The sequence below is a fragment of the Medicago truncatula genome, chromosome 5 (assembly GCF_003473485.1).
Source record: "Medicago truncatula cultivar Jemalong A17 chromosome 5, MtrunA17r5.0-ANR, whole genome shotgun sequence".
Classification (NCBI taxonomy): domain Eukaryota; kingdom Viridiplantae; phylum Streptophyta; class Magnoliopsida; order Fabales; family Fabaceae; genus Medicago; species Medicago truncatula.
In genome coordinates, this window is record NC_053046.1 from 7,820,821 (window position 1) to 7,833,802 (window position 12,982).

The window sequence follows — 12,982 nt, forward strand, 5'->3', positions numbered from 1 at the left end:
TTTCACAAGAGTTCCTCGGCACCTTACTACCGAGGTTTTCCTCGGCACTACACTACCGAAGTTTTCTATGATAGAGTTTGACGTAACTGACGTAAAGACTCATAACAAAACCAAAAAATGAAAGGGTTAAAATGCTCAATACCTGTTTTTTTACGTCAAAAGTGTGTTGATACCTCCTATGTTTGATGCTTGAATGATTTTGGATCAAGATTTGATGAAAAAAATATTGGATTTGGGGATTGAATGGAGGTGGTATTGAAGTTGATGATGAAAATAGTACGTAGGAGGAGCAGGTGACTGTTTCATCTGATGAAACATATTCCTCAGCAGTTAACTACCGATGATTTCCTCGGTAATTAACTGCAGCCGATTTTTGAATTCCACGACAGTTAACTACCGAGTGGACAAAAACGTAAATTATTCGTGTGTCTTATCCTTATGCAATGTGTCAAAAGCAATTCTTCATATACTATGAGTTTTTTGTTTAGTAATTAAGTTAGCCGTTTGACTAAAGTCAAACTTAGAAAAATAGTTATAAAATTTGTAAGCCACTGTCACTCTATCTATCACACAAAAACCATTTGAACAATTTCAACCATATCGTTCAAACAAAACACAGACAAAACAGAGCAAAAATCCAAAGCCCCAAAATGCAGCAAAACAAAAACCCATTCCCAATCTCACTACACAACACACATGTAAAGCTATTAGCTTTCGATCTTCTAACCCTAACCCCACCGATCTCCCCAAACCACTCCTTCACCCGCAACTCTATCCCCATCACACGCGCTGAAACCGTAGGAACCATAACCCTCCGCGACCACAAACCCTTCAAATTCCTCCGTTTCGCTATCGACGACGGAACCGGTTGCATCCCTTGTATTCTCTGGCTTAACCACATGACTTCTCCTCATTTAGCTCGCCGGCGTAGTCCTCAGGATCTCTGTCTTCTTGCTGATGCTGCTGCGAGATCGGCGGAAGTGGTGAAGGTTGGGAATGTTGCTAGGGTTAGAGGGAGGGTTACGGAGTATAAAGGAGGGGTGCAGATAACTGTTACGGATGTTATTAGTGAGAGGGATCCGAATGTTGAGGTTTTGCATTGGGTTGAGTGTGTTAATTTGGCTAGGAATTGTTATAATCTTGTTAATGTTTCTTCTTCTTCTGGTTCTGGTTCTGGTTCTGGTTCAGTAGTACCTAAATTGAATTAGAATTAGAAGACTTGTTGATTTTTGGTTTTGTTGTAATTGTTTGTGATTGGTGATAGTGATTATAAGAAATGTTGACTTGTTATTGAGATGAGAGGAAATGTTTGTGAGCATGAGTGAAGATTTTGGAGAGAAATGTTTTATTGAAAATTGTTCATTTCATATTTTAGAAATTTAAAATTTTATCTTTTAAGACAAAATTTGCATTTTAATTCCATTTTTACCTTCTTAACTTGTGTCTTAAGACACAAGTTAGAATGACCCTTATTTATTTATTGGTCTAGTCCTTTATTTATTCATTAAAAAAGTATCTTCCCTAAAAAAAAAAAAAATCTGATTCAAAGATAAAATTATATGCAGTTAATGTTTTTGATGACCAGTTAAAAAACTCATCCAAATTATTGCGGTTAAATTTGGCCTAGTTATAGTGAAAAATAAGTTGAAATGATAATAAATATTTCCTCCGTCCCATATTATATGACACAGTCGATTTTGTGACGTATTTTAATCTTAAATATCTTTAATAAAAAATTATGAAAACTTAATAATTTAAAAATATTCGTCCAACATCTTATATGCTATAATCTATGTTTGTATATTAGTAGAAAAATATGATGAAAGTATATTACGTTGAATTGTGCATATTTTCAACATATGTCATTTAAAATGTGTATATAACTTCTGTCTAAAAAAAGTGTATATAACTTTTTGAGAAAACATGGTCACACTCACACCGCACGATAAGCTCAGTCGTGGATGGTAGCTCAACAAAATCAGAACTATTTTGGCTAGGGACATCCAACCAAGCTAGAAGGAGAATTGATCGAGAAACTTTATATTGTTTTACTTTTTCAATTGATCATTCAGATGTTTTTAAACATATCATCATGATTAAAGACAAATAGCTTCTTTCAAAACGAATTATTCCAACATTGATTATCGTTGACATATAAAAAACGCAAAGGAAATAGACAACCAAAATTTTATCATCAAAATTTCTATACAGAAAATAACATTGTACAATAACCAAACTCGTACCTCACCATTTTCATACAACCAAATGCCCTAGTTGTGTTTTGTATAAAACATCTATTAAATCAATAAATTTGAATGAACAAAAAAAACTGAAATTTCCTTTCAATTTTCATAAACAACCATAAACTTTAAACAAATTTGAGTTCTTAAACTTCGGCAATCAAATACTAAAAGGCATAACAAATTGCCGGCGTGAGATCACTTGTTTCCTTCCAGAGCACTTATTTTATCTATGATGACCCTGTTCTCAAGCAAGGTTTTGGAAGCTTCAACGACTTCAAAGGTCAGTGTAATTCACACACCCCTTTGGCATTTTACATGCTGCATAACATGGTGTGTGGCAAAAAAGGTATCTTCTAAACGCCAAAGGTATTCGCCTCGTTAATCATTTGAGCTTAACCTGAAGAACTAGATGCACTTGCTTTTTGAAAATGGTCCTTAGCTCTTCATTAGCTTCTATTCCTATTCTCCTGTTAAACAAACATGAACAAACAAATGTTTACCACTTCCGAATAATGATGCCAAAGCAACTTTTCATTTAAAGGTCGCAACTCGCAAGGTAGAGAATAGAATCCTAATCATACACCCCTTCATGGGAGAAGGGTTAATTAGGGCATGAGATGGGGAGGTAGACTCAAACAAGAAACTGAAGTAAATAAGAGGTAAATCCTAAGATGGATAAAAATAACGAGAAAAAACCTTATAGAAACTTTAATCGACCAAAAAGGTCATCAATTCCATCTGAGTCCAACAAAGAAACAAGATGAACCTGTCTAATCTTCATACTCAAAAAGTTTTGACATATGGAAAATGGCACAGCCATATATATAACAGAAAAAGATGGAGATATATACGGTTTTCCCATAGTTTATGCCTAAACTCAAATTAGTACGCTCCAATAAGTAATATCTAAAATAGGTGAAATTGCGAGAACAACGAACTAAAATTTGTTAAACTACAAAAAGGAAAGACAGAAGAAAGAAGTTACCCAATTTTTGAGCCACGCTTCCCCACAAGAATCTTGAGTTGGCCTAATTTGTTAGTGAGAAAGTGTTGTTCAATCCTAAGAGAACCATCTCGCAACTCTTTCCAGTCAATCAACCTATGTTCAATATCATATGGAATTTCCTGAATTGAGAAAATTGTGAGCCAATAAACACTATTATATAATCCTACAGCATACTCAGACACAAATTCTAGCTATCAATTAGAAGAACAAGTGAATTCAACAATTACCTGATGTACATGGTCCAACAATCTTTCACGCACAACTTCTAATGATATCATTTTCATAACTTCCTCGGTCATGGTAAAAGGATCTTCTTCCCAGGGCCGTTCTACTGCCTATTGCATAACAAACAATTAAAATCCAGTGTTAAGTCTTGGAGTTTGCAAGATAACAGGACAACTATAATTAAAAAAAAAAAAGTCTAATTGTAAGAAAAACAAATTCATATGCATGGTAGAAGGAAAAAAGAATTGTGATTCTATAATTGAAGGTGGGACAGTCTTGCTACACCCAGAAAAGAACATTGATGTTTCCTTGAAGTTACCAATACTATAATTTGTATACAACTAATATATAGCAGACATAGAAAGATACATGCCTGCTCCATCAAGAACTGAGTCAAATCTTTTACACCAGCCCCCTTCATTCCAGATATCATGAAACGCCTAAATAATAAAATAGCCAATAGAAGCAAGTTTAAGAAGTAGAGTCAATCTACAAAAATATTAAAATCAAACTCACACTGCAGACCAGTGTTTCCCTTAATCTTCAAACAACAGCAAAAAGACCTTACCTTTCAAATCCAGGAAGATTTTCGAATTCTTCTGCAACCTTCGTTAAGTCTTTCTTTTTCTCTACTAAATCAATCTTATTCATACACAAAACTCGCTTTTGATTTGGAATGGACCGTTCTCCCATTCGCTTGATCAGTTTTACAACTCTTGAATCAGGCCTATACTGATGGAATGTTAAAAAACGGAATGGGATCACTAATAATGAAAAGAACAATAAATGTATATTGTATAACATTAAAAGAATGGAAGAATGTATAACACTTGTCTGAGGTTTTTGACATACTAACACGTGTTGTATAAGAATCAAACAGACATCAGTGTCTGTTGTTTTTGAAATAAGAACTGCCAAAAGAAAATATCGGGTTGAGTCACGACCAGGTCCCTCTCTTTAAGACGTTTCGCGGCACTACCCAAGTTGTGCAAGGTAGACTAACAACCACGCCGTCTCCAGGATAAAACAGCCCAGATCACTGTTACGATTATATACTGCACAGTATACAACCGCTCGTAGATATACACCTCAAATATAGTTTAATCGTTTGATTAAACTATTCAATACGGTACGAAGCCGTTCTGTTTGAAACCGAAAGGGACAGAAGAGGAGGAAGAAAAGAATGACTCGTTAACACAAGTCGAAGGGAGAAGAGAGGAATCGCACAGGAAGTTTCAACTGTTTAATTCGATGTGTTAAATGAGGGGAGCGAGCTCTCCTTTTATAGGAGGAGTTCGTAACAAAAACGAGATACTTGGGGATTAAGCCTACGCGTTTCTGTTTCTTATTGGATGTACCCGGACGCACGTTCTGGATCGTAACGCGTTCAGATAATGACTAAATTAAATAAATAATTAATTTATCATTTTCAAGTGACAAAAAAATATATTTCATTTTCCACCACGACCCACGCCCAAGCCCGGCCCGGTTCGGTCGGACGGCGGCGTCGTTGCGCGCGTGATATACATATTTTTGTAAGCGTTCACCCGTTCACAAAAGTGGGTACCCCAAGGGCACACCCTTGGAGGTCACTCTTCCCTTATATAAACACTTACTAGTTGGGGTGACTAACCAATGTGGGACATTTTTAAGTCACACAACCACACTAGTTCCTATGTAGTAATTATCCTCAATCAATTTTCTCACTAGATTGAACTAGTGTTCCAACAGTGTCTGCAACATGTCGAACACACCTAAACCTATGAGTGTTGGTGCTTCATACTGCTTGGGTACCAATGACCCATCGACACCCTAATACATCACACTAGGGATTACTGTATGAAGGACCGAAGAAGCAAGAAAATCCATGCCCAGCTATAAGTTAAGCAGACAACAAGATTTAATAAATCAATGACTGACTAAGATGAGGTGAAGACTAACAAAGAAGCAAGAAAATATATACTCAGCATTCAAATCAAACTTTCTGTAGATTCAAGTATCTTATCTATTGTCATAAGTTAATCCGCGCAAGACGTCTATAGCCATCTTTGCTTGGATAAATAATAGAGAAAAGTTGGGAAAGTTATAATAACAGATCTCTTGATAACCATTTTAAGTTGCAAATGAAGCCAAGTTAGCAACAATGCAGTCACTTTTATAGGCTTTTGACCAGATTCAGGGTAAACAATTTTAACACAAGTTTCGTATGGAATTTTCGGGAAAAAATTTAAAATATTAATAAAAATAAAAAAAGTTTAAACACAAATGTCAGAGCAGGTGGATTCTAAGGTGGGGGATCAATTAAATCCATCACCGCAGCACCGGTGTACCACACTATATTTGACCATTGGATTAAATAAGACTATAGGATCTCCTTATTTGTGAGCATACCAGATCTAATATCTTCTCTGCAACCAGTTCTTTCTCTCCGCCTAACACATCTCATTTCACCGCAGCACAACGACGTACCGGAACAACGGCTCCGGGCTTCGATTGTTCTACAAATACGAATATTTACTCCTCAGTTCACAAAATAAACCCCACAAGTTCCAATCATTTTGCCTTCAGATCTAAATCATATCTTTCATTTTCTCTCGAATGAATAATGCTCTGGTAGTGTATGGGTAGAAGATATCAACGTCGCGCAGAAAAACAACAACGCATATGAGACTAATACCCAAAAACTAAACCCAAAGAAAAGCCTAATTCCTACAACTGAACTCATTTGAAATCAAATTCCTACTTGAATTCATCGTCCTGTCAAAATCCCTCGTTTCATTCCTCATTACTTTTATTTCTTAAAACTTCCCTAAACTTGTTTTAATTTTATTTCAGTTTGTATTATCTTTCCATTTTTTCAATTCAGTGTGCAGCAAAATGAGATCTGGTAGGCGAGAGAAAGGACGGGTAAGAGATATTAGATCCAGTGTGGTCACGAATAAGGAGATCATATGGTCTTATTTAATCCAATGGTATAGTGGTACACCTCACCGTAGAATCCACAGTCAGAGTATTTCCTCAGATTAAACAAAACACTTTACCTAGTAATATGTCTATGGACATCAAAAATGACTATGAGCACTTCATAGAGATTGACTGAACTCCAAGCACTTTCAACACGAGCTTTGGCATCCTTATAAGGGAATCCGCTACAATTTAGCACGAGCCCTGGCGTATCAAAAAAACACTGCATGGAGAAAAAATGATCAGTGCAAATATGTGACCATGTAAACTGCGTTGTCAAATTAAAAACCCATCATAAAACAACATAATGAAACAGTAAGATCATGGCTAAAGTAGTGAATCTCCAAAGGTTTTAGTAAATATACTAATATAGTCAACAAACCAAACACAGATGACAAAAGGCAAGAACTACACGGGAGTAGGGCATGTTGAGAAAAAAATGAAGCAGTGATATTAATTTGGTAGGGCAGCAATACCAGATTTTAACAGGATGCCTAGGATAAAGGTTTACATGATCTCTTCATTCATAATCTATATAATTATTCAAGAAAAAAGCAGCAGTGGCTTCATTTATTATAAGCTGGAACTTCTTGAAACACCTTTTCTTTCCAATAATTTGACTCATTCAAATCCAAATTAAGCATATAAAAACAAAATGAGCTTTTTTTTAATTGATTTATTTACTTGCTTCTAGAAAATTGTAATTGTATTTTGCAATTGGCAAAATGATGTATACAATAATGATATATAACTAGCGTTAAATTTGTTTTAAAATGACCCTACCAGTTCTAAAGCACAGATATATTTTCACATTTGCTATATGATCTTTTTTTCACTTTACATAATGAAATCTATGCAAAAGCACAAAAAAACCATGTTTCATTGGAATCAATCATGCATATATCGACGGTTCATGACCTTCACTGATACTATTGAATACTTTACCAGTCAAACATAATTGATATAGTTCAAGTATATCTGACTAAGATGCAAAACTCTTATACTCTGCATCGAAAGAATACCAATTTATTGCATCTACTACTTTCTAAAGCATAATAGCATAAGCCTCTGTTGTAACCTCAGCATTCCCTTTTACACACGACGAAATAAAATATACAGCCAAGTTACTCACAATTTGGGTGTCTCCTTTAGTCAACACGCCCACAACTTCATGAGTTGTGGTGTTTGTCTTACGTGAAACAGCCGCCACCTTTGTTCCAACCTATGATGATAAATCAGAAATAACATAAATCATATTTAGAAATGTTATGAACCAAATGCTGATTGAAATTTAAACTAATAATAATATAAATGGAACTGTTCCTCATAAGTTACAACCAGAGATCACGAAGAGGTTATCAAGATCGTGAGTGGAGCAGAAACAGAAAAAGCTGAAAACAGCTATAAGTTGTTTTCATAAACTATCAGGAAAAACTTCATGAAAATAAGCTGAAAACAGCTTATGAACAATGTTATAAGCTATTTTCATAAGCTCTCCCAAACAGTCTCAAATAACATATGCTAGTAGAAAAGTTCAAATAAGTTCAAATAAGCTGAAATTTTTTCTAATCTTATCATATATAGTCTTAACATTCAATGCAACATCCTCATTTCAGCTACAACATAACATAACATCATGATTGAAATGCAATAAAGAAAGAAAGAACTTCACCATGTAGTTAGTGAGAGAAGATTTTCCAGCATTAGGAGCACCAATAATCCCAACAGACAAAGACTTCTGATCCTCCTCATTCACAACACCGACATCTTCATCTTCTTCCTCCTCCTCCTCCTCGGGTTTACTCAACGCAGCTTCCAACAAAGCCTTCTCAAGCGCCTTTGTTTTCCTCTCCTCCTCTTCCTCCTTAAACTTTATTCTCCCCTTCGGCTCATCGCCGAACACCAGTTTATCCGTCCGGTCTCGATATTTCTTATTCCACGACACCTTCGGCTTTTCGTCGTTGTTGTTAAGGATTGGGATTTCGTAGTGAGAACTATCGAAGGTTGCGTCTGAATGTTCGGGTTGAGGATCGGGTTCCGGTGTGAGGGGTTCGGCGGAGAAGAAAGCGCGGAAGACGGTGGTGGTGATTTTGGGTGAAGGAGTTGAATAGAGAGTGTTTTTGAAGATTCTTAAGGATTTCATTGTTTTGATTTCTACTATGCAAGAAGAACCATAGAAGTGATTTTGTGTTTTGGGGTTTAAGGGGTTAAGAACTAAGAAGAGACTGCAACGGCTGCGTTTTGTGGAGAGACAAACAAGAAGAAATGTTGTAAAATAAATGAATATACCTTTTTATCAAAATAAACTAAAAAAACTAGTAAATGAAATATTACATACATAATGAAGAATTATTTTAAAATTTCTATATATTGAATGACTATTGTGATTAATTGTTAATTTTTTAGGAATAAAAACTTACTTAACCTATTATAGAATGCTGAAATGAGAGTCAATTGTTTTATCGAGTTAAAAAGTTCTTTCTCCTAGTTCAACAGGTAAAGTGCCGAAATTATTAGGCGGATGTCATGATCGGGGTTCAAACCCTAGTACCTCAACTTATGTGTGTGAGTTTATAATGGTTTTGTCATTTCGTCTATCTACAAAAAAAAAAAAAAAAAAAGTTTTTTCTCCCTAAAAGTAAAAAATGATAAAAAAAAAATTTGTCCTCGTAGAAAAAGTAACATATTTTTGTCATTATAAAATTTTCATGTACGCATTTTTAATCTCTATGGTTAAGTCGATATATATTTTGAATATTTTTTTCAAATATGTTAGAATATCATAAAAGGATCTTATAAAAAAGTTATATTTCGTTCCTTTTATCTCAAACTTTTGAAATTTAAAAGAGTCATATTTGATTCACCCCATGTTAAAAAAAATATTGTAAAAAAACTTTTATAATATTTTAAACATGTCTGAAAAAAATTATCCAATAATGTTTAAGGTCACCATTGTCTGAACAATAAAATGGTTATATTATGATATTAGATATTAGTATACGATTTACTTTATTAAAACTATTAAAAAAAAATTATATAAGCAATCAACTCCCAAAACAATTAATAATCGTAACAATGAACTAGAATTGATCAATTATTGATGTTAAATGATCATACCATGTAGATGTCGTACATGATACAAAGTACATGACATTTTCAAATTTTTACTACAAATTTACAAGCTTTGTACAATTTAATTATAGAGTTGCATCAAAGTGGAAGCCTTCATTCAAGTCTTCTTAGGCGAGTGCAATGAGCTCTGAGTTTGTCTTCTCCGCTCAAAGTAACCAAAATCTTGAAACCACTAAAAAGTCACCCGATCCCCAACAGCCCCAACCCAAAGATTTCTTTTCGTGATAAGCTCCTAGGACCCTCTCAAGAAATCCCAATACGTGAAAAAGAGGACATGATTGGAAAAAAACTTGTCCGTATCGAACATGAAAATGGAAACCGTCTTCTACCTAAAGTGTATCTGGAAGAAAGTATTTTCCAAGAACTCTGTACACCATGGAAGGACGCCATTGTTGTCAAGTTGCTGGGGAAAAACCTTGGATACCACACAATGAAAGATCGATTGAAAAAGACATGGAGACTACAAGGAGGTTTTGAAATTATGGACAACGATAACGGTTTTTACATGGTGAAATTCGATCAAGCTGCAGACAAAGAAAAAGTCATCACTGGGGGGCCTTGGTTAATTTTTGATCACCGGAGTTTGCATCTCCAGATGCCAAAGTGGATCGCACAATAGTTTGGGTGAGATTTCTAGGGTTGAATCTAGTCTACTACGACGAGAGCTTCCTGCTTGCTATGGCTTCAGCACTTGGCCGCCCAATAAAAGTGGACACTAACACACTGAAAATTGAAAGAGGAAAATTCGCAAGAGTCTGTGTTGAAATTGATCTTACTATGCCGGTAGTAGGAAAAATTTGGGTTAACGGCCATTGGTACAAAGTCCAGTATGAGGGTCTTCACCTAATTTGCACAAGCTGTGGATGTTACGGTCATCTCGGAAGGAACTGTCCTACCAAGCCGGTCCCAACCAATCCTGCCGGACCTCCTTCTCAACATGCAGCCGCCAACAGCCATGGAGAAAGCTCTCAGACGCAGCATTCAATGCCCACAACCACGCAATTAATTCCTGACCCCGAAAACGGTAAGGCAGTTTCTATTTTTCCTAATAAATCATCAGCACATAATGACAAAATAATTAGCAATGATGAGGGAAATAATGAGCTGCATGGTGATTGGTTGCTTGTTACTAGAAAAAAGAGAATACTCATTGGCCCCACCTCAAACTCCACAAAATCGGCCTCACATAACTGCTTTACTGCGCTGAACAATCTGACCCAAAAAGCCAAACCGGACCCACCATATCAACCTACAAACTCTCGACCCTACCCAATTGAACCACCACGCGCTACAAAAAATCACAAAGACCAAAAACGGCGCAGGCATGATGATGATGTAGTTATTCCTCCTAATGTAGAATATTCCTTTGACCCCACAAGAAACAAAGCCATCCTTATACCATCGGACCGCTATCCCAAGGCACCTTCCAATAAGATTCACGTGGCTAAAATCAACCCTCAAATCTCCATCAACAAAAAAACCAATAACCATAGCCCACATATCCTCGACCCTATTGAAAGTAACACCGCCCAGCAAGAAAAAAATCACGATTCCACCAACATGAATATAAGCTCACCCATTCAAACTGAACAGGACAATAACATTGTCAATAATGCCGATATGCAAGAGGAAACCTGTGACGACCTTGATGATGTGCAAGAGGAACAACTTGCTGCTTCAGAAAATCATGATTCCAAAGGTACTGGTGAGGAAGATATGGTTACGTAATTGCTACCTTTTCTGGTCTCATCTTGTCTACTTAGTTATGGAAGCGCTCCTAGATATTTCCATCCTCTCTTGGAACATTAGAGGGGCTCAAAATCATAATGCTAGAAGACATTTGAACGAATTGCTGAGAAAGTATAATACAACACTCATGGCTATCTATGAAACTCATGTTCCTTTCAGTAGACTATCCTCTTTCTGGTCTAACAATGGTTACATTCCCATACATATCATTGAAGTTAATGGTCACTCTGGAGGAATTTGGCTTTTGAAACACTCGGCTACAAACATCACCACTACTGTCCTTGATTCAAACCGTCATTCCATTACCTTCTCAATTAGCCGTGGTAGTGCCAACACTTGCTGCACATGTATTTATGCAAGCCCCAACCCTTCCCTGCGCCCCAACCTCTGGTCTCATCTAGTAAATATCAGCCTTTCAACTAATATACCATGGATTCTCATAGGTGATTTCAATGAAACACTTCTCCCTAGTGATCAAAGAGGGGGAATCTTCCACCACAGCCGTGCTGCCACATTCTCTAATTTCATGAATATTTGTCACCTTCTTGACCTCATAACCACAGGCGGTCGTTTTACTTGGCATAGAAATAATAACGGCATCCGTATTCTCTCGAAAAAGCTTGACAGAGGCCTTGCTAATGTTGACTGGCGTATGTCTTTCCCAGAAGCCTTTGTGCAGGTCCTTTGTAGACTTCATTCTGATCACAATCCTCTTCTACTCCGATTCGGTGGTCTTCCTCTAGCTAGAGGCCCAAGGCCATTCCGGTTTGAAGCAACTTGAATTGACCATAATGATTATGCGGATTTGGTTAAAAGATCTTGGCATTCCTCCAACAACAACATCACGGCGTCCTTAACAAATGTAAAGGACAACTCCATCACCTTCAATCACGAAGTCTTCGGCAACATTTTCCAAAGAAAGAAGCATATAGAAAGTCGTCTCAAAGGCATCCAAAATTATCTAGAGAGAGTTGATTCCGTTCGACACTCCCTCCTTGAAAAAGAGTTGCAACAAGAATACAACCACATTCTTTTTCAAGAAGAAATGCTTTGGTACCAAAAATCTAGAGATAAGTGGGTCAAAATTGGAGATAAAAACACTGCATTTTTCCATGCCCAAACTATCATTAGAAGGAAGAGAAATAGAATCCACCGGCTTCAGCTCCCTTGTGGTACTTGGACCTCAGATAGCGACACACTCCAAGAAGAGGCCCAAAATTATTTTAAATTTTTTTTTAGTGGTAACCAGCCCAACCAGGACCGATCCTTTACCGAAGGAGTTCATCCCACCATTGACGTCGAAGGAAAAATTTCTCTAACCTCTCCCATCACCAAAAATGAAGTTTTTGCTACCCTCAAGTCTATGAAACCTTACAAAGCCCCAGGACCTGACGGTTTCCATTGTATCTTCTTCAAACAGTACTGGCATATTGTTGGCAATGATATTTTTCATATGGTCCAAACAGCCTTCCAAACTGGTTATTTTGATCCGAAGATCTCAAGCACTCTCATTGCACTCATTCCAAAAGTTAATCCCCCCTGTTGTACCCTGATTTTGGACCTAAAAATACTTGTTCAAATTTCTCTTTTAGCACTGATATTTGTCAATTCGCTGTTGTTTTACTCTGAATCTTTACTCTCTTTTCATCTGCATATTCTACTG

The 12,982-nt window shown here is 36.5% G+C and overlaps 2 protein-coding genes across 2 annotated transcripts; one reads left to right on the plus strand and one right to left on the minus strand.

Moving 5' to 3' along the window:
• The first annotated feature begins 580 nt into the window (after positions 1-580).
• On the plus strand, positions 581-1,299 carry LOC11407523 (CST complex subunit STN1). The gene has a single exon (XM_003611971.4). The coding sequence runs from the start codon at positions 651-653 to the stop codon at positions 1,206-1,208; it is 558 nt and encodes a 185-aa protein (XP_003612019.1). The 5' UTR covers positions 581-650; the 3' UTR covers positions 1,209-1,299.
• A 921-nt stretch (positions 1,300-2,220) lies between these two features.
• On the minus strand, positions 2,221-9,156 carry LOC11405637 (GTP-binding protein ERG). The gene is made up of 9 exons (XM_003611972.4): positions 9,153-9,156; positions 8,111-8,727; positions 7,571-7,660; positions 6,516-6,661; positions 4,043-4,201; positions 3,848-3,914; positions 3,477-3,584; positions 3,229-3,368; positions 2,221-2,710 (listed from the first exon to the last, which is right to left on the minus strand). The coding sequence occupies exons 1-9, from the start codon at positions 9,154-9,156 to the stop codon at positions 2,626-2,628; spliced, it is 1,416 nt and encodes a 471-aa protein (XP_003612020.3). The 3' UTR covers positions 2,221-2,625.
• Between the last annotated feature and the right edge of the window lie 3,826 nt (positions 9,157-12,982).

Excerpts from the sequence above, each read along its gene's own strand:
- LOC11407523 (XM_003611971.4), top strand. The coding sequence starts at position 651 with ATGCAGCAAAACAAAAACCCATTCCCAATCTCACTACACAACACACAT.
- LOC11405637 (XM_003611972.4), bottom strand. Across the intron at positions 7,661-8,110 it reads CTTCTCTCACTAACTACATG|GTTGGAACAAAGGTGGCGGC; the intron begins GTGAAGTTCTTT and ends TTATCATCATAG. Across the intron at positions 2,711-3,228 it reads AAGCGTGGCTCAAAAATTGG|GAGAATAGGAATAGAAGCTA; the intron begins GTAACTTCTTTC and ends TTTGTTTAACAG.